General features: G+C 36.7%; 1 protein-coding gene and 1 long non-coding RNA gene across 4 annotated transcripts in view; one reads left to right on the forward strand and one right to left on the reverse strand.

Moving 5' to 3' along the window:
- Window positions 1–4,573, reverse strand: part of LOC138704348 (uncharacterized) — a 165,491-nt gene extending 160,918 nt beyond the window's left edge. The window contains exon 1 of the long non-coding RNA XR_011333330.1: window positions 4,449–4,573. This is a non-coding gene — a long non-coding RNA (uncharacterized lncRNA). The remainder of the gene's footprint in view (window positions 1–4,448) is intronic.
- A 5,981-nt stretch (window positions 4,574–10,554) lies between these two features.
- Window positions 10,555–15,050, forward strand: LOC138705236 (uncharacterized). 3 transcript variants are annotated; one of them, XR_011333675.1, is made up of 6 exons: window positions 10,555–10,854; window positions 11,457–11,785; window positions 11,865–12,020; window positions 12,151–12,228; window positions 13,117–13,185; window positions 13,374–15,050. XR_011333675.1 is itself a non-coding variant. In XM_069834051.1 (6 exons), the coding sequence occupies exons 3-6, from the start codon at window positions 11,924–11,926 to the stop codon at window positions 13,502–13,504; spliced, it is 375 nt and encodes a 124-aa protein (XP_069690152.1). In that variant the 5' UTR covers window positions 10,574–10,854; window positions 11,457–11,785; window positions 11,865–11,923; the 3' UTR covers window positions 13,505–15,050. The 3 variants fall into 3 exon arrangements, 2 of the variants coding, with proteins under 2 accessions (XP_069690153.1, XP_069690152.1); XM_069834051.1 differs by having other exon boundaries at window positions 10,574–10,854; XM_069834052.1 differs by lacking the exon at window positions 11,457–11,785 and having other exon boundaries at window positions 10,571–10,854.
- The last annotated feature ends 7,763 nt before the right edge of the window (window positions 15,051–22,813 follow it).

Genomic DNA, 22,813 nt, shown 5'->3' on the forward strand with positions numbered 1-22,813 from the left:
ATCGCGAGATGGTATTTGGCGAGATGAGGCCAAGTATTCGCCATAGATTACCTGGCATTTGCATTACGGTAGGAGAAACCCCGGAAAAAACCCAACCAGTTAATCAGCCCAAGCGGGAATCGAACCCGTGCCCGAACGAACACCGGACCGGCAGAGCTACGCCGGTGACTGGTGGGTGATGCTAAAAAGATGATGATGACGAGATCGATGACCACGACTGAATCAGAAAATTTGCTCTGGATAAAGTGACCAAATTTCTCAGAGTGTCTTGTAGGCTTAAATTTCATAATTTCACTACGATCTCTTCGTTTATTTCAGAAGCTTCATGCAGTAATATTACACCGCAATAGTTATATTAAGTACTAGCGCTTCGCTACACTTGTTATAAATAAATATTTCAATTATGTAATTACTTCATAGTTTCATCTGTTACTGTATGACGTTATGACTGAAATACCTATGTTGTTAAATGTTTTTATTGTAACATTCGGCAATAACTGACCGATTATATAAGATCTCGCGTTCAGAGGGGTGAAGTTCGGGTTTGAGATGCCCTGCAAACCACAAGTCATGGTAAAGACGTTGATTTGTTAATTATTGAATATGGAGTATTGTGCACTATAGAATTGTTACCTCCTATACATTACCCTAGCTCACCCAAATACGTAATTAAGCAATATGTACTGTTATGTTACTGAATAATTAATCTATACTAATAATAAATCTGTAGCCAAAATTTTTCTGGTAATTTTCGATTTTCTAAAAATAATTGGTGTTAACATGTATAATTAACCATCCTGAAACCGAAAATAGTTTTTTTTTTTATTTTTGTTTGTATGTCTGTCTGTCTATCTGTCTGTATGTTTCTTACCTTTTCACGCGATAATGGCTGACAAATGTTAGCTATGCTCAATTGAATCGTGTTAAAATACATAAAATATATATGCAATAAATGCAATGCAAAAAAATTGGGTTATGAGCCAAGCAGATTATGTTGCGCTGTTGTAAAAGCTGTTCCTCCTGAGATTCGAGAGCTCCCACAACAAATTAAAAACTTTCTAATTCGAGTACATCCGTTATCAACACACTTTTAATATAATATAATATAAACATAATAATAAATCTGTAGCCAAACTTTTTCTGTTAATTTTCGCTTTTCAAAAAATAATTGGTAATAATAATTAATAACATGTTAAAGGAATTGTCATTGCACCAAATGAGTGGTCTCTGGATCAAAATGATCGCATTTAAATATTTAAAATGCAATTTAAATTAAGTAACATATTAAACGATTTATCCTTCTATCAAACACGAATGTTCCCTGGATCAAACGTCCTATTTTAATTATGTAATTACTTTATATTTATTTCTAACTGGTGCTGCGGAGCGCACGGGTACGGCTAGTACTTAATATGTGCCGCGTGTATATTTGTAAAATTATTCCATCTCTGGCTTTCATACTTTCATAAAGAAAACGCAACGCAAATTAGACATCAAATTTCAGTACGGTACCTCCAAATAACATTAAATTTAACTACAGTACATATAGCTAATTATTAGTTTCGACAATATATAAAGTTTTCTATGCGTAAAGTTCTGTTTAGTCCTACCTTATATGCATTGTGCCCAATCCTCGATTCACTCATGAGCTTCTGTAATGACAAAGCCTACGTCCATCAAAAGGAACTGCACTTTCCAATGATGAAAGAATTATTTAAATATATTAAATAGTTTCCTGAGATTGCCTCATACAAACACATAAATACTCTCTCTTTATAATATAATAATCTTTATTATATTATAAACACATATTATATCATCCGTATATTAATCCGATTGTTGTCCAAGGACTCCAAGGCCGCCTTAAATAAATGCACAGTTATTTGTTTTATCTTTATTACTCGTATTTTAATCTTCCTGGCCTGATATAAAAAGCACTGTTATTTTAAAACGGAAATTATCTCGCCATATGGTAAAGCAGAATTGCTGCATGGAATATATACTTCGGTACATCATAGTAATATCAGTCCTATCAAAATTTTGCATAGAATAAAACTTATCGGAAATCGTTTTCAAAGAAACTTTTGTTATGTAATATTTTTCATATAAATCAATAATAAGGGAGATATTTCGATTTATTTACTTAAGGCCCCCTTATAACCCCACTTTTAAATAAAGTATTTTGAATGTCATATAGCCTATAATCTAAATTACAACGAACTTAATTTATATTCTAATTTTCATATAAATCGGTTCAGCCATTATCGCGTGAAAAGGTAACAAACATCCAGACAGACAGACAGACAGACATACTTACTTACTGGCTTTTAAGGAACCCGTAGGTTCATTGCCGCCCTCACATAAGTCCGCCATTGGTCCCTATCCTGTGCAAGATTAATCCAGTCTCTACCATCATATCCTACCTCCCTCAAATCAATTTTTATATTATCCTCCCATCTACGTCTCGGCCTCCCCAAAGGTCTTTTTCCCTCCGGCCTCCCAACTAACACTCTATATGCATTTCTTGATTCGCCCATACGTGCTACATGTCCTGCCCATCTCAAACGTCTGGATTTTATGTTACTAATTATGTCAGGTGAAGTATACAATGCGTGCAGCTCTACGTTGTGTAACTTTCTCCATTCTCCTGTAACTTCATCCCTCTTAGGCCCAAATATTTTCCAGACAGACAGACATACAAACAAAAATTTCAAAAAAACGATTTTTTGTTTCAGGATCAATAATTATACATGTTAATGCCAATTATTTTTGGAAAATCGAAAATTACCAGAAAAATTTCGGTTACAGATTTATTATTAGTATAGATGATTTTATGTACAATAGGCCTATATAGGAATATATTCACTAGTTTTTTTTTTTAACAAAGAACTTCGTCGCTGCAATTTTTGTGCCTCTGTCTTAACACACTAAATAATGACATTTGTAGGAACACTCATGTTCAGAATTGCCTCTCTAAGAAATTAAGTAAAAAACAGCGTCCCCCACTTCTGTTCCTTGCCATAGATGCTAAGCAACAGTTCCGTTTCGCATTCTGAGGCTCTGTGGTCGCTCGTCGAGGTATCTATCCAAAGATTCTTTATGGTATTTATCATTTTAACCGTCAATACACCGGGTTAGCACTTTGACTTATGTCACGTCTAATCTTTTTGGACCTATTATTACATAATTCAATCATATTTTCGTCAACATTACTTAATAAATGTCATAATAAAGAAATTGGGGCAAATGAGTAGGTTATATAAAAAATCGATAAGCTTGAATACAGCTGTTGGTGACGAGAATTTGTCTTCGAGTTCCGTACCTCGAGAATTGAAGTTCATAAAGTTGCAAGAAGGAAATAAAATGTTGGTGTTGTGAATAATTATAATAAAAAAGGCTACTAATTGAAATAAATTAATATCAAATAAATGAAGATGAGTAATATACTATAAATGAAAACAAATAAAATGCAATAAGTGAAGATAAATGAACTATTGTAATTGAGAACAGTTGAACATAAAAATGTAAAGGTAAAGGAAACGTCATCTGTGAAATATATATATATATAAACTAAATAGGTGGAAGTAAAACTACAACGTAGATATGAAATGTTACGAATTGGGAACACAGAGAAATACAACTCAAAATAAATAACATGTAGTTAATAAAATTCAATGTAATACTATAAATATAGTTGGAACTCAGTAAATGTAAATAAAAATACAATAAAGACAACTATAATACAGCAAGTAAAAGACAAATGAATCAAATAAATAGAGAACAATCGACCGAGTAATTTAGTAAGTTACTGTACGACGCTTAATCAACATCTAAGGTTATTTAGCGTCTGAATGAGATGAAGATGGTAATGCCGGTGAAAATGAGTCCGGGATCCATCACCGAAAGTTATCCAGCATTTTCTCATATTGAGTTGAGGGAAAACTCTTGAAAAACCTCAACCAGATAACTTGCACCGACCTGGAATCGAACCCGGGCCAACGGGTTTCACGGCTAGACGCGCTAACCGTTACTCCACAGGTGTGGACCAATCGATCGAAGTAAATATAATAAATAAATGGCCTATACATAATATAAAAGAAAGATATACGATAAAAGTAAAGAAATAAAATGTTGAGTTCGGTAACTGTCAAAAAAATAAATAGAATTAAAAGTCAACAAAATCAATATAATAAAAATGAATACCGCTTAGAGTATTAAGAGATAGAAAGCGTCACTAGGCACTTGTTTCACATGTGAACGCTGAAAAGAAATCAACTTGGGGCTTCTCATATGCAGAACCGGCGATGACAACGACAATAAAAAAAAGGAAGCAAAACAGGTGGCGATCAGAGGTAGCCGGTACGCAGTGGAGACATTTTGCAACCCCGGGAGAAAATGGGGTACAATAAAAGTAAACACTCCACTACATCACAAGAAGTAATACTCACTCCGAATGCAGTAGCTAGCTGCATCACGACACTCACAGACCGAATCCCCATCACCAATCCCCTAAGTAACGACATCACATCGTGGAAGTATAGTACCACTTTCCCATACCGCACCAAGTCCAGCCAGGTCTGACGAAGCAATCGACCTCAACTGTCCGGCTTTACTCTGCAGTGGCGCCACCATCTAGTGAGCGGCGGTGCTTGGAACCATATTCCGCGCATGCTCCGTATCGACCCGAGCCTGCCCGTTTTGGATGTGAATTATTCAAACCTGAGACTTTGTTCCAAGTAACATAGTTACGTCTTCGGATATTCTGTGACTATAAACGTGGCGACGATGACGTGTTATTCTTCAGCTTCAAAGTCTTTCGATTGATTCATAACGCATGCTTAGCTACAGTTGTTTTCTTTCGATCTAAACGCTCGAGTCCTCAGATGTGACTCTAACGGGCGTTTCTAGATACAGAGAGCTGATTCGGGTTTGATTCCCTGCGGAGAAATGGTAATTAGTATATCTTCCTTTGAACTCGTTATTTGTCCCTTTGTTTTATGTTTATTCTGTGCTGTCAGTTGTCTCAGTGTTAAGTCTTTCAAACGTCCACTAGGAGCACTGCACACAGCTGAAGTCGCAGAGAGAAAAAAAGACGGGCGACGCCAACGTAACCGATCTTTCGTTATTGCTATACCTAGATTATTACCAAAGACCGGAACTTTGGCAGAATGCCTTTTTAAGTGTGTTAAATCTATCTTCATTTTGAAAATAAATCTGTACGAATTATAGCCTACCTTTGTGATTGAAACGTCACAGTTTATATTGCCCTTTTCTGCCTTTTTTAATATACGTAAATGCCTACTTTACAAAATAAATGCTCTTTTTTGCATTTATTTGATTATTATTTATCTATTATTTATTCATTTATTATTAAAAATTACCTACAGGTATATTTTAATTTATTTCTATAACCGCTACAATGAAAGTGACTTCACCGAACGTATATTATTGTCTTTCAGTCAGTTCATATTCTCTTTGCAACAATGAGTGCTGCCGGCAACTGTAGACTACCTACAGTATAACAGTAAGCGTTTTAATTATCGCCTGTGTTTATTTGACAAGGCAACAATGAGTGCGGGTCTAACGTTATTTTGAACGGTTATTTTTCTTTCAGTTTTCATTGCGACGTTGTTGTAGCTATAGTCCCGTCGCTCTAATTTCCGGCAGCCAATCACGTTGCAGGTCGGCTACATTTAAACGTGTGATTCGCTGATGAAGATGTTAAGCATTTCCTAAGGCTGGATGATATATGATCGCCCGCCATTTTGGCTCTTTCGTTGGCGTTCGCAGAAAGCATACGAGGACGTTATTTGCCGCTCAATTATTTGCTGAATTACAGTGTGTTTGATTTATTATCATAGGAGCTGCGACATGATAATGTTTAACGGTGTGGCAAATAGATTCCTCGTATGGTAGCTCGGCAACGAAAGAACAAAAATGGCGAACGATACTCCCTACCTAGACTTTATAGAACCTTCACTTCCTAAGACGTAAACAAAGAGGAGGAGTCACTCCGGGAATAACAGCGTCGAGACTATAGCTAAATGTTTCATATCGCAACATATCAGTACAACCAAACACAAAAATGCACTTTCCAAGGCTACTGGGAAGAAGATTTTTTTGCTTTCAACAGTAATTGCAACATCGAGTCGAAATTTTTTTTTTAGTTGGTTATTTAACGACGTTGTATCAACTACGAGGTTATTTAGCGTCGATGAGATTGGTGATAGCGAGATGGTATTTGGCGAGATAAGGCCGAGGATTCGCCATAGATTACCTTGCATTCACATTAAGATTGGGGAAAACCTCGGAAAAGACCCAACCAGGTAATCAGCCCAAGCGGGGATCGAACCCGCGCCCGAACGCAACTTCAGACCAACAGGCAAGCGCCTTAACCGACTGAGCCACGCCAGTGGCTCGAGTCGAAAATCTCAATTTGCCCTCGACTTATGTAAAGCTTTTCTTGCTGCCGAAATCCTTTTGTGGAAAGTGCAAGGTTTTTGTAATTGCTTTTTATTGCGTATTTCAGCTATTTATAATGTATTTTTGCCTGCCTATTTTAGCTATTTATGATGCCTCTTTGCCTGCCTATGTTAATAATTCATAATGCCTTAACTTCCGGTCTCTGACTATTACTATATAGGGTAAGGTTGCGTATATCGCACCACTTTAGCATTTATAATTTTTATTGAACAATACAGTTTTTATTTTCTGCAGTCCTTTACAGAAATACATTCCCAGAACATTTACCTTTCATGTAAAAAAAGAATCCTTGAATTTGATTTAATATTTTTGAAGTAGAATGACATTTTCGAAACACTTGTCAGTGGTGCCATTTAGGCAACTAGTTTCCCAAATAGCACCTGCGGTTTCTTAAATCGCACCTCTTTAACTGCAGGGAACAGGATGAAGGAAAGCTTTTAATAATGAACAGTATTTAATATGAATAATGTAATAAATGTAAATTACAAGTTTATTGAAATTAATGAAAGAGAGTAACGCATCTTCAAATGAAATTGAAAAAAAAAATAGAGCATAAATTACCTAACATTTAAACTTCTTGAATGCGTTTTTTATTGTTACACATTAGCCATGTGCTTCACCAGGCAGTTCAAACTGTAAACTGCGTCACCTTTTCTCCGCGATTATCTCGAAGCCACCTGAGAACTGCTTCATGATTTAGCTGTCTGAAATGGTTTGAAGATAGAAATATCTAAAGGCTGGGCCTATGAGTATTATGACGAGGAAGCTGAAATAGGAACACATCATTTTCCCGAGATAATCTAGCTTCTAAATTTTTGGAACGGTTCGTATAGGTGGACATACAGAAGCAGCACTTTTTTCTATGGCAGGTTTGAGTGGCAAATAAAATGTTTGAGCTATTCGACAAATAGTTCACTGTTGATGTAACCTGAATCAGAGCAAACAAATAACGATCCTGGAAGAACATCAGCTGATAATGTAGGATGCACTGTTTGACGTTTAAAAATGATCATAGGTGGCACAAAATACCTGGTGCGCTTGTACAACACACACTTGTTGTATTAACGCCCTTTTCACCACTTGATATTGCACCCACCTGATGCATTCCTCGTTCAGTTAAAATTTTTGGGCCTTCTTTTGTACGGCTAGAATTGAAACAGTTGCTCATATCGCACCGGTGCGAATTAGGCACCTACAAAGTGGTGCGAATTAAGAAACTACGTCATAAGTTATTATTTCCTTCATTCTAGCCTATAATCACCACATTTTCGAAAATCGTACTAAGTTAAATGTTCTTTAATATTTCTTTTAACCAATAACATCTTAAGATTATGGATTTCTTTGTCTACAAATCCGTTATTTAGTTACAAAATGTTAGCTAAATATACGTCCACCTGAGCGATTATATTAAATACTCTATTACCACGTTGCTATCACAAAGAAGTGACAGAAATCAAGTGACATGGTGGAAGTTAATACGGTAGATTGTAACAATACCACTACAGTCGAGCCGTTCTTATTTCCGGCGTGGCCACACCTCGACTTTCGGCGCGACGAAGGTAGGCAATAGCGGTGTTGCTAAATCTCTGTCAAGCCAATAGTGAACGAACGCAGTTCTAATAGCAGGTTATCGAACAATCAGTCGGCAGTGCAGTGTTATTGTTGTCAGTGTTGTGTTATCGCTGAGTTTTCAGCATCATAATGCCGTGGAGGAGTCGGAAGACCATCAATTCGCAAAGCAGAGAAATGATTCTTAGCGTTAGAGATTATTTCGAAAATGAAAGTCAAAATAAGGGTATTTATTGCCTTTAATGTAAGTGGTGCAAAGAACAGCTGATGCATGTGATGTGAACAAGTTCACGGTTTCTCAAATAACTACAGAGAAGTACGGACAATCCGGCAAAGAAGAAAATAAACTGAGAACTATGGCGGCGGCAGGTACTAACAATGATTGTAGCGATCTAAGCGTAGCACCTCTAAATTGAACAATACCGGTAGGCAAGGTTCTTTTTTTATGTAGCAATGACTTCTCATGACAAAATTTTTACTAACATATGTTGCTTAATTTACAGGTTGTGTGGTTTTAGTTATTCAATCATATAAAAAATGTTTGTTTTAATATTTTACAGCTTTCTCCCATTTTAGTAATTTCTAATATTGTTTCTGTATTTACGAAAATCGTTACTTCAAATGGTCGGAAAAACCAATTATAGCACAACATGGTAAGTCTTCTGTGTCCTGGGATGCTAGGATCAACAATAACAATAATATACAATATTATGTATTCATATATTACTAATTATTTATCGTAGGAAATAATTTTTCGTTCGATGTTTAAGACTAGACATATGCTAAAACTTCGTTAAGAGTACAAGGGTAGACTTGACAACACAGTAACATCCACTGTGAGCGGGAAGCGGTATGTCGTCTGCATAACCTTGACGACAACCACTGCCAGTGAAGCAGCGTGTCAGCTGACCAGAAGCTGTCGTGTGATTTGCTGCCGGAAATAAGAACGGCTCGACTGTAGATGCTACACTACTACAGTAACTTGTTTTAAACTAGCAGTGGTGCCATTTAGGAAGCGGTGCGATTTATGCTACTCTACCTTATGTACAATCTAAGACAAAAAATGACTGGTTGCCATACGCTTAGTTCCCTTCGGAAGACTTCGGTTGTTGTTTAGTTTCTTCTCTTATACTTTTACGGATGGATCCTAAGGCTTACACTGCGGCCTGAGGCTTATTGTGCTTATCACTTCCGTTCTGTGAATGATACTTGTAGGTGTAGCCGAACGACCGCTCTCTTGTACAAGTACAGCATGCCTCACCGTGAACTTAACCCGAAACAAGGATGACATGTGAATTAATAATGGTGAAAATTAGTCCGACGTCAAACGCTGAAAGTTACCCAGTGATTCAGCTTCAATTGGTCTAGTACAAGCCTCGGGAAAAAAAAACCGAAACAAGATTTGGACTCAGGTTCGATCGTTTCACGGTCAAACATGCTCACCTTTACTCCACAGCAGTGGACACTTATTTTTGCACGTGAACGAATTTCTTACACACGACTCGGCTGACTTTTGTTTGTTTGCTGCTTTTTCTGTCTATTTATAAATGTTATAACTAGACTTCGGACTTTTAGGTCCTAAAAATCTTAAATTAGGTACCTAAAATAGGTTCTATCACAAATCAAAATAGGTTCTAAAATTACAAAAGTAGGTGAACAAAAAATGACATTATTTCATTTCCCATTACAAATTAGCCGAAACATTTGATATTATTTCATTGTACATGCCCATAATTAGAACCAGAGTAAAGAACTAACAACTTTTCTAAGATAACACCATCTTATATGCCGAAAATGAGCGTTCCACATCAACTGATGACATCAGAGCATATTTAAATTTGGTATTGCAAGGGAACAGGACATTCATGTTCAGGTGTTTTGCCAGTCACTGTACGGAGAACTGTCAGTCCTGGTTTTTTTTGAAGCACTGATTTGAGTTTTTCATAAACTTCAGAAACCAGGAACCAAGTTGATTTTTTCTGTCACCTCTTTTATCAATCCCAGTTGCGTGTACACCGGTTTGCCTGAAGACTCTAGAGCATTAATAATAGGGACCAGAAATACATAATGTGATTTGATGAATGCAATATCCCGGGCAATTATTGGGTCCTGCAGATGTTTTTTAGCTGAAGTAATGCTCACTGCATTCTCCCCCAGTTTCAAAACAAAGTTCTTAATGTCCTCCAAATGCTCGCTGTAATATTCCACGGCCTGTAACCATGTTCTCCATCGGGTAAGAATAGATTCTGGTGGAAATGTTACACAAATTTATAAAATTTACTCACCTCTTTATGGCACACATCGCAGTGAATAATTCTTCCATCCGTTGAGAAATTAGGAAATTCTTGTAACCATTGCTGAATCAGAGATAATCTGTTACTTGGTACTTTCGGCATGTTTTACTTTCCACTAAATACAATGTCTTCGCTCTGAAATCTCACACTGTAATGAATAGAGGAGACGAACTATGCTGCGATTGTTGTCAAGGCACGGCCATGGATAAATATATAATAGGATGCGAAACTGCGGACAGCACGATCTAGAAGCGGTATTCTGAAATAAGGTGATCAGCGCCCGACGTCGTAGGTGGTAAATCATAGAACTACGTGAGGACCAGCGTTCTCCACTCTCCGATACGAAGTAGTTAGAACGTTGGCCGATGACTAGCCAACAGCGTTATGAAGGCAAGATGGATTCCAGAAAAATGCAAAAGATTCGAGGAAGATGCTCAGCGCCTGGATGCAAGACTGTTAATACTGTGGGAGGGAAGCATTTTTTCTATTTTCCTCAGGAACCTATGAGGTAAGCTTTAGTATTATTATTGTGTCCTGTGTAGCCTAAACCTTACACTTGAAAACAATGTACTTTTTGGTGAAGTAGGTTAGACGAGCTGTGCATTGCTTTCTGCTAATTTATTTAGGATTATAGTAGGAGTATAAATTTAGATGGTTCCGAAATTCAGTCAAACTGTAACGAAATGTGAAATATTGACGAAAAAGAGCAAGAAGGCTGAAAATGAAACCTCGTAAACCTGAATTGTAGCATTAGGCCACATGGCTGCAAACTAAAGCCACGTGGTTTTTAGTATAAACATCTCACAGTTATGGAAAATAAAATTATGCCTTCTTTGATGTAGTTAGCCATTCTGGAGAAATTCTCAATCATGTGTAGTAATAATAATAATAATAAGCTTAGGCCTAATATTTAATTTAGTTTTACCCAATATCTGTTGCTGCTACCAGTTTTCCTATGGTCACTCACCACCTAGTGATGCGCATTAGACATCTCTTAAAATAACACAAATGCAGCAGATAACTTATTATTTTTTTCCCCAATTTTTGCATGATTTCTATTCAATATTTCTTCTACTTTATCTCATTAGTAATTGTAATCCATTGCTTTAGGTGTTGGAAGTGGCTCCGATTTTGTGGGCTAGAGGACCGGTATCGAGTTGCCGCAGATGCCACACACAGGTTGAGAATCTGCATGGACCACTTCATTGAGTATGACTATTATAGCTCTTCACAAAAAGTGATACTTAAGCAAACTGCAGTGCCCACTGTTCATGCTAATGGATTAGTGGTGCCATCAAACCCTAAAATCCGGAGCCCACCATCTAGCCCAGTTATGCCTCGAGCGACCTTATCACCGGGGTCTACCCCAACTTTCAGGCATCACAAGACTTTGCGGACGTATGCTAGGAGGGCGAAGATTGATTCTGCAGCTGCTGAAGGTAATTAGTACACTAGCAATGTTTTTATGTCATTCATGTTTAAAATTTCCGATTTCATTACTCTTTTCTTTATTTTCAGGTACGCGTAGTCTCATAGGTTTACAAGCTGCAACTGAGTAGGCTGCAGGCTTGGCAGCTATGCCTCAAACAATTCCTGCTCCTATGAGTACTCCAGCTTCAAAGATTACTGCTTCGACGGCATATGCCGGGATGAATAAAGATGCATGCCAACAAGGTAATTATTCCACTTAGTTAAGTTTATGGATTTCAAGGAATCCCTTAGTTTCTCATCAGCTGTTCTTACATTACATGTTTCAAAATACATTATTAATTATGTTTCGTTTTTTTTTTTGTGATTATTACAGGGAACAGTATGATTGGTGAACAGCTGAGGGGCTATCAGCAACCATCGCTCCTATTCAATGTGGTTCCCACAGCTGAAGGTAAGCGATACTGTCTTGTGAGCCTGGTAACATGCTAGTAATCATTTAAGTTAATTGCCCCCTGCCATATGTCTGCAGTTTTCATACTTCATTCTTTTACAGTAGCGAATAATAACAAATCCTCTTAACTACAGGGCAGGGTGTTTATCTTGTTATATATTGATCGTCCAGTTCAAAAGTGCGACAACTCCAAAATTGCCATTTTTTAGTTATTTATACTACTGAAAGCCCCTTTCGGAGCTCTTTCCAATTCAATATTGAGATAAGTCATATTTACAACCAAAAGGATTAAAAACGAAATAAACTGCTTTAGAAGTAATTATAACTATGGACTTTATTAATTCATTATTACTACATTTCGAAATCTATTAATAATGAACTGGAAGATCGTGATATACTCGTCCTGAATACTGACTCAATTCTAATTGTCGTGGTTATGAACCACAACTCTGTCCCTTTTTAGGGGATTTATTTGAAACTTTCAACTGAAGATATCTCAAAACTTGTTTTTTTGTGTTGTCGCACTTTTGAACCAGACGATCGATATTGCAACTGATATCCTGACAAGTCTCCCTGGCACACGAAGTACACTATCATTCCCTCTTACTGACTTCTCTTTAATATCCCAACACCTCTGCTGATTATCCCTTTCTGTTAGTGTCAGTTGTCCTCTATAGCCCAGCCTATTAGCAAAAAAATATTTTATATTACATTACAACGAACAATTCAGATTAACACAATCAAATTTGTTGCAGCATTAAACTTTTGGATTGTTACTATTACTTAACATTTATATGAGTTATAATTTGTACAGTTAAGAGCAGTTTGAAATGAATGGAGCACAAAGTCTGTTCAATTCTTGCTTCAATTTATCATTTATTTCCTTAGATACTGACATGAATACATCCAAGATGGAACAGTTTCCTTCAGCTTCAGCTACACCTCCTTCCAAACTTGGTAAATATTGATCACATTTTGATGTATTGTCAATTTTGTAGTATGTTATATAGCCTATCCATAGCTTGCATCCCTTTTGTTAGGCCTACATTAACTCAACAAGGCTAAAGGTGTTGTCACGTTTCATTTTTTATTTAAAATAGTTCCCAGCAATTAGATTAATCTGAAGTTAATTTCGTAATCTTTAGGTCCTGGTGTTGCAAAACGAAAACTTTTCTCGAGTCCTCACTTCTCATCTTCACCCAGGAGCAACAAACTAAAAATGGCAGCTCTGAAAGCAAAGGTGAAGAGACTGGAGAAAAAATTGCAGTGTCTTTAAAGTAGTGTAAATAGCTCATATTGTGTGTAACAAAAAGGTATAATATCATATTGGTGGAAAGTTCATAGCTTTTTTTATTATTTTTTTATATTTTTATTTATTTTTTTTTTTTTGCCCCAGAAAAAAACGTTTTTAGCAAGTGTTAAATATATTGTGTAATTGTAGGGAGCAAAGTTACAGTATGTGGTACATGTGTGCGTATGTAAGAGAGATATTTGACTTTGGAAGTTGGGGGTTAACATACCTTCAGTTCACCTAGTAAACTTTTTTGCCCAACATAATGCAAGTAAGTGATGCAGCTCATGTATTTCACTCTGACCCTCAGTACATACAACATTTTGGTATATGTTACCGTTATGTGTATGCCAAACAACAATGTCTAAGAACCTTAGATGTGATCCTAGAAAAGTGTTCTAAAATGTGTTGCAAAATAGTAGATAGTAATATGACAGTTTCAATTATCAAACATTTTTTTGTAGTATCTGAAATCCGATTAATGTAATATGTATCTAGTCAGCGATGTATGCAACGGAGGGGAGAAAGGAATTGGCCACTCTTACTCATTACCTCCTGCTCTGATTGTCCCATGAGTGTTACTTGTAGGGTCCAAACCTGTTTTTGGACAGTTGACTAACCAATAGTTGATGGGTCCAGGCAGACAAGGGGACAAACCATAAATTTCGATACGTAGGATATCTCATTGGAATGTGAAGAAATATGTTCTGACTAAACTATATGACAACACATTATTCAAATGGTATCATTTACATCTGTAAACGAGCACAGATGGCAGAGCATTCCAAAATATAAATATATAGATGTGGCTTTTTCTCTTATCCGACTGGGCCCCACAATTTCAATTATTCAATTTGTTGTATAGACTTTACCAATGTACTGCACACTAAATATGTAAGTGTATCTGTGTGTATAGGATTACCAGATGTTCTGGATTTCGCTTGACATGTCCTGCATCCTGCCAGGGTTCGTAAAAATCAGAAATTGTCCTGCTTTTCTTTCTTGCCAATTCCCAATGGACAAAAGAGAGTAACTATTGAGTTGGGGTCCATTAGAGGAATTATGTTTGTAAAATCCTTGCTCAAACAAGTCGAGTCACCAGAGAAGTATTAACAATCCGAAAATTAAATAAGGTAAAAGCTAATTTAGAATCCGTATACTTCAATTCTATTCATGATAATAGTTTTGTATCAGTTTTATTGTACAAAGACAAACAAATTACCTAATTATATAACAGAATGTAAAAAGACGTCACGTCAAGTATCAAGTTAGTCTATTATGCCCTGCTTTTATATGGAAAATTCTTTTTCATTTAAAATGACCTGCTTTTAAATTGTTACAATCTGGTAACCCTAGTGCACATGTAGTGTATGTTAAACAGTGATATGATGGACCTTGTCAAAATTGTGTTGTTGAATGTATTGTAAAATAGTATACAGTAATATAGTAATTTCAATTATGTAACTAGTTTTTGCAGACTTAAAGTGCACTATACACTATTACCTAAAGAATAAAATCCCAATTATCTAACCTTGTTTTCTTTTATTTTCTGTCCCTGTTTGGCTGTATTTTAATTAGTTACATTATAAGATAGTGTAAAATAGACCGTCTCTTCCAACTATTGGCTCCAATAACAATTTTCAGTGAAAGATGATGTGAGGAATAAAAATTTTAAAGTTTTACTTTAAATTGAGGGTTTGGGGCGGGGGGGGGGGAGGAATATTTACTGCATATAGTTCAACTTTTCGCCGCCAGGCGCGCTGCTAGATACGCGGAGTAACTAGTTATTATTTTCGCTACTTGGGTGCGCTGCTGGATGTACGGAGTAGTTACTCTTTTCGCTACTTGGTGCGCTGCTAGATGTAATAACGCCTCTAACCGCATATAGATGGCAGCACGATCAATTCTACAACAGCGCCTCTAGTATGTGTTACGGGAAACTCAGTGAGTTTCGCATCCTATTATATATTTATCCATGGCACGGCTGGCATACAGAATTACACAGCGTTTCCACATTACCAACTGTAGAAATTGTAAAATTTAAAATGAGGTAAAAATAGTTTCTAACGTGAAATTAGGTACTTTTAGGTTGTATAGGACCACCATTTTCGAACATATATTTCCATAATTCGTATATACACAACTTTTCTTTTGTATATATCATGAGGAACAAAATAGGTTTTTACCTAAAATCCGAGGTCTAGTTATAACTAATCTGCGAGAACAAAGATATATTCAAGGGGTAAATTAGGTGTAAAATGAACATCTTTTTCCTAATCGTGCGAACCAGAAGCTATCAGAAGTGGGATTATTGTACAGAGTGATTTATATAGAACTGACACATTTCTTTCATTAATTGTTTCAAAACGAATTGTGCTAGCGACAACTTATTATATCTAAAATGTAGAGGAATTCTGGGAGATTATTTACCTCTATAGCAAATGTTGAAAATGTCCTCCATCCTGCATAAGGCACAACTCAACACGTCGTTCCATGTTACTGGCCACTCGTTGGAGGACTCTGTTGTCAATAGCTTGAATCTCCTGTGTGATGTTGTGCTTCAGATCGTCCAATGTCTGGGCGACGTGTGGCGTAAACCCTGTCTTTTAAGTAACCCCATAGAAAGAAGTCCGGCGTTGTCAAATCCGGAGATCTCGGTGGCCACAGGTTCCTGGAAATTATTCGGTCGTCACATAACCGGATAAATGGAACCATGCTTCATCTGTAAACAATGTGTTGGGCAATATGGCAGGATTTTGCACAATGAACGTCTGAAACCAACGACAATAATTCAATCTTTTATCCTTATCTGGTTCCTGTAGCTGATGAACAACCGTAACTCTATATGGCTTTAGGCTCTCTGACATATTGAGTAGGTGTACCCTGTCTCCTGCGACAAACGTCTTAATGATTTTTTGGGTGACTGCTCCAGTCGTGCTCTTACGTCAACAACAACCGTGGGAAGCCTAGATGAACGATGCTTGCCCTTTCCACTCACCAGAGATCCAGTTGTTTCCAATTTGTTTACCAGTCCCAGTATTGTGTTTCTTTCGGGAGGATTGCGAACACCAAATTCTCTCTGGTATGCCATTTGAATAGCTGTAATTGAATTCGTAATCCAGTATTGCTTCACAAGGAAGAGTCGTTGATTTAATGTGTACTGCATTTTCACGTTGACACAAAATGTCGAAAACAGCTGCCAACAATAGGAATAAAACATAAACATCTGCGCATCTAGTGACAAGGAATCGAAACTCCAGAACATTCTGCTCAATTTGGTGCTAAAATTGGGTCAGTGCTGCCAACAATAGGAATAAAACATAAACATCTGCGCATCTAGTGACAAGGACTCGAAACTCCAGAACATTCTGCTTAATTTGGTGCTAAATTGGGTCATTGAATGAATTTCCAACGGAATAATTAAAGAAAGGAATGTGTCAGTTCTATATAAATCACTCTGTATAAAAATTCACGCTATAGGAAGATCGGTCATATTTTTGCGTCTAAGACTGTAGGGTAATAGTTGGAATGCTAACAAGCAAGCATTCTCATGGGGCAGATAAAAAAAGTTATCTTTTTTCTTCCAATTATACTTGGACTCTCACTTTGAGAAAGGGACAGAGATTAAGGGTGTTTGAGAATAAGGTTCTTAGGAAAATATTTCGGACGAAAGGCTGGTTCACAATAAAACGGGAACGAAAACGGCAACAAGAACGGGAACAGAAATATTAAAATAAATGTATTTGAATCTGAGGATTCACAATTAACTATTGTGAACGCTCACGTTTAAATACATCCCGGTTTATTGTGAACCAACCTTAAGAGGGATGAAGTTACAGGAGAATGGAGAAAGTTACACAACACAGAACTGCGCGCATTGTATTCTTCACCTGACATAATTAGGAACATTAAATCCAGACGTTTGAGATGGGCAGGGCATGTATCACGTATGGGCGAATCCAGAAATGCATATAGAAATGTTAGTTGGGAGACCGGAGAGAAAAAGACCTTTGGGGAGGCCGAGACGTAGATGGGAGGACAACATTAAAATGGACTTGAGTGAGGTGGGATATGATGATAAAGAGTGGATTAATCTTGCACATGATAGGGACCGATGGCGGCCTTATGTGAGGGCGGCAATGAACCTGCGGCTTCCTTAAAAGTCATGCGTAAGTAAATATTATGTTAATAATGTCAAAACAAGTGCTTATACAAATTTTGGCCAGTCGAGCGCAATTACGAGGGCCGTCCTGAAAGTAAGTTTACTTGGGGCCGTTTACAGAAAGAAAACATAGTTTCTTGGAACAGATACAGCAATTGTTGAGCTATTTTTTAGACACTCCCTACCGGAATTGAGACATTTTTCACACCAAGGGATCAACTTTTGTATCCCTGTATCATGCAAGTCTGACGCCTGGGATCAGAACCAGTATGTGACAGCGTCTGCACCTCTGTGTTGATCCCACGAGATGACAGATGACTCAATTCCGGTGGGGAATATGTTGAAAAATATTTCAGCAATTGCTGTATCAGTTCCAATACATTTTCTCGTGAAATTGTGTTTTCTTTCTGTAAACGTCACCAGGCAAACTTTCTTACTAGCCGGCCCTCGTAATTGAGCTGGAATAGACAAAATTTTTATAAGCACTTGTTTTGACGTTATTAACATGATGGAAGAAAAAAATCTTCTTTTATCTGCCTCCATGAGATTGTCTGCTTGTAAGAGGATGATGGAAAGTATTAAGTGAAGAAAGATGAAGCGGGATTATAATGTAAAGTAGTGGAAAAAAAAAGAACCGGACCGACCCTTGTAGCTGATTTCAGAGACTTGTTCACCCAAGACTGGCAACTAAGGCTTTCTTGTTCGAATCCTGCCTCTTCTATTATTATTATTACTATTATTATTACCATTATTATTATTATCATTATTATAACTATTTATTACCAGTGTTTATTATTGTCACACTAACATTAGTTATCCAATTTTCATTATTTACTTTCATGTTGTTTTATGATCTAGATATTAATGTAATAACTATGTAAGCAAATGTATTTAATTAGAATTAGAGTCTGGCTGGGCGGAAGAGAAGGCCTACTGGCCTTAGCACTGCCAGATTAAATAAATTATTATTATTATTATTATTATTATTATTATTATTATTATTCCTTATTCAAATTTATTCCCAATATGTTTCGATTGCAGAGATATTTTACTACTTAATCAACAAATTCTTCCCAGAACATGAATTTTACCAATTTATTTCCTAATGGCTTTCGAAATGGGCTACGTCAGCAGTCGAAACTACAACAATTTCAATAGATCACTCGCTATCTTGTGAATGCGGGCGTGGCATGCGCAGTGGCTCATTTCGGGGACTTGGATTATTCGGTCGGTGCGGTTTTCTTTTTGCCACTACTGCACAAGAAATGGAGTTGTCTTGGTAGGACTGATAATGCATTCCTGCCCATATTTACAAATCCAAAATTACGAAGAGACTTTTTTTTTTTTTAGAATGGTCGTTTCTCCTAAGACTTTTTCCGAATCTTCCCCAAATCATTTTCCAATAATATTTGTGATAATCATTGCTTAAAAATATATAACAGTAATGATTAATGAATTAAAATTTAAACGCATAATAATGGAAGAGCAGTAATGAAATCTTTCTATAGTACGAAGCTTCACGAAGACGAAGAGGGAACCTTAAATAACGTAAAATAAGCATGGGGTACTTGCAATTGTTGAACGATCTAAGACTTTTTTGTAGGCCTACCAAATTAACATGGAAAGGGGACGTTAGATAATACAATCCGCATGGGCCGGCCTGAAATTATTATTATTATTATTATTATTATTATTATTATTATTATTATTATTAGGGATCAAAGCTGGCATGGCCACAGGGAAGCTACTGATGCCAGGTAGGTGTGCTCTATAAATACTGTGTTAAACCATCTGTCAAGCCATCAGAAGCTCTACCAGCAAATCCTACTCCCACGTCCTTGTCGTGATCCCTGGGCAATGTAACCTCAAGGTTATAGCAAACGGGAGAGGGTGAGAGAGAGTATCCAGCGCTCACAAACTGGATTCCCCTGGCTATGGGAGCATACCCAAACAGAAAACAGGCAGGTTCAGAGGCCTTAAGGTGGCATTCCCACCACTGAACTTTCTCAGCGATGGGTTGGTAACCCATTCTGAGGAGATTTTACTTACTCGTCATTCTCAGGACAAACAAAGCCGGACTGCCCCCCCTTGGATACCGAGATCGTGGACGCCCGAAGAAGCGATGGAGAGACCTGCTTTTCACCTGAAACGGAACAGGCCAAATGGCCTAAACCCTGATAGCTATTGATGATGATGATGATGATTATTATTATTATTATTATTATTATTATTATTATTATTATTATTATTATTTCTATGCAAGACTACGGGACCTAAGGTGTGTTACAGACGGCGGCAGTAGCCTACTTATGGACTGTTGGTCACAATTTCAGCATCTCATAGACTAGAATCTTTCATTGTCTCAGAAAATTGTAAGCAGATTTTCAAAACTCCAAATAAAAGGTCTAATGAAAATATTTATACTTACTTACTTACAGACTGGTTTTAAGGAACCCGGAGGTTCACTGCCGCCCTCACATAAGCCCCCCATTGGTCCCTGTCCTGAGCAAGACTAATCCAGTCTCTATCATCATATCCCACCTCCCTCAAATATTATCTTCCCATCTACGTCTCGGCCTCCCTAAAGGTCTTTTTCCCTCCGGCCTCCAAACTAACACTCTATATGCATTTCTGGATTCGCCCATACGTGCTACATACCCTGCCCATCTCAAATGTCTGGATGTAATGTTCCTAATTATGTCAGGTGAGGATTACAATGCGTGCAGTTCTGTGTTGTGTAACTTTCTCCATTCTCCTGTAACTTCATCTCTCTTAGCCCCAAATATTTTCCTAAGCACCTTATTCTCAAACAACCTTAACCTATGTTCCTCTCTCAAAGTGAGAGACCAAATTACATAACCATAAAGAACAACCGGTATTATAACTGTTTCATAAATTCTAACTTTCAGATTTTTTGACACCAGACTGAATGATAAAATCTTCTCAGCTGAATAATAACAGGCATTTCCCATATTTATTCTGTGTTTAATTTCCTCGTGAGTATCATTTATATTTGTTACTGTTGCTCCAAGATATTTGAACTTCTCCACCTCTTCAAAAGATAAATTTCCAATTTTTATATTTCCATTTCGTGCAATATTCTCGTCACGAGACATAATCATATACTTTGTCTTTTCGGGATTTACTTCCAAACATATCTCTTTACTTGCTTCAAGTAAAATTCCCGTGTTTTCCCTAATCGTTTCTGGATTTTCTCCTAACATATTCACATCATCCGCATAGACAAGAAGCTGATGTAACCCGTTCAATTCCAAACCCTGTTTGTTATCCTGAACTTTCCTAATGGCATACTCTAGAGCAAAGTTAAAAAGTAAAGGTGATAGTGCATCTCCTTGCTTTAGCCCGCAGCGAATTGGAAACGCATTTGACAGAAACTGACCTATACGAACTCTGCTGTACGTCTCATTGAGACACATTTTAATTAATCCAACTAGTTTCTTGGGAATACCAAATTCAATAAGAATATCTTATAAGACTTCACTCTTAACCAAGCCATATGCCTTTTTGAAATCTATGAATAACTGATGCACTGTAACCTTATACTCCCATTTTTTCTCCATTATCTGATCAATAGCTGATCTATAACGCCTAAAACCACACTGATTATTCCCAATAATTTCATCTACATATGGAGTTAATTTTCTCAAAAGAATATCGGACAAAATTTTGTACGACGTCAACAAAAGTGATATTCCTCGAAAGTTACTACAGTTAGTCTTGAATGAATTTTATTATTATTATTATTATTATTATTATTATTATTATTATTATTATTATTATTATTACTACTACTACTATGCAAGACTATGAGACATACAGGTGTCTTACAGACGGTGGCAATACTTACGGATTGTTGGTCACTACTTCAGCATTTCATAGACTACAATCATTCATTGTCTTAGAAAATTGTAAGCAGATGTTCAGAATTCTAAATAAAATGTCTAATGAATGGGCAAGATTAATGCTGTCTCTACCATCATATCCCACCTTCTTCAAATCTATTTTATTATTATCATCTCATTTACGTCTCAAATTCCAATAAAAATTGCCATCATAAATAAACATACTGTAAACATATGTGCACAAATCCAGTAAAAATGCGAAATGTAATAATGTCTATTGTTAACAGATTTACAAAATTTCAGAAGAAAGGCCAAAAGTAAATTTTGTAAACAGATTTGTCAAATTCTATTAAAAGATCAAATGTTAATTGCAAAAATATTTGAAGTATAAGGTCAAATGAAAGCCGAATTTAGTAAGACGTCATTATAACGAATTTTAAGCGACGCCCAGAATGAGTTCGTTATCACAAAATTTCGTTAAACTGATAGTATTAAGCATTGCTTCGAAAGAATCTAGTAACTTGAATGAAGAAAAATCTTATTTTCACAGTGTCACTAGAACGAAAGGAAATTGCCAACCAACCCCATTATCTACTGGCTTAGTTGCCTCATGAGTGATGTCTTACTGGTGTCATTTATGGGGTTCAAACCTGTCTTCGGATAGACGACTAAATAACAACAGTGTTAATACTTGTATTTTGAATGTTAATCACATTTAACTCATACCGAACGTAGAAGTACAATTTGAATTAAATTTCCACGTGTATATATATATATATATATATATATATATATATATATATATATATATATATATATATATATATATATACTTTACGTAGCATTCCTGATGAGTAAGTAATAACATATGTACAGTAGTGGCCAAAAAACCGGACCGACCCTTGCAGCGATATTTTACTACTTAATTAACTTATTATTCCCTGTACATGAATTTTACCAGCATTCGAAAAGTATTGGGAATAAATTTGAATAAGGTGCAAAATACAGTTTCCTTCCCAGGCAGGATTCGAAACACGAAAGTCTTAGTTACCAGTCCATCGTGCTCTGGAGTGAACAAGGCTCTGAAATCAGCTACAAAGGTCGGTCCGGTTATTTTTGCCACTACTGTACACCAGAGTGCTGCACTGGAGTTAAATCGCTCGCTTGAACTCGGTCGAGTGTCGCACCCTCGAGTGAGATACGATAGGTCATGATACGCTCGTAGTAAATAGAAGCACAGTGCAAGGTCATCTCACCGACATGTCTTAT

The sequence above is a fragment of the Periplaneta americana genome, chromosome 8, assembly GCF_040183065.1.
Source record: "Periplaneta americana isolate PAMFEO1 chromosome 8, P.americana_PAMFEO1_priV1, whole genome shotgun sequence".
Taxonomy (NCBI): Eukaryota; Metazoa; Arthropoda; class Insecta; order Blattodea; family Blattidae; genus Periplaneta; species Periplaneta americana.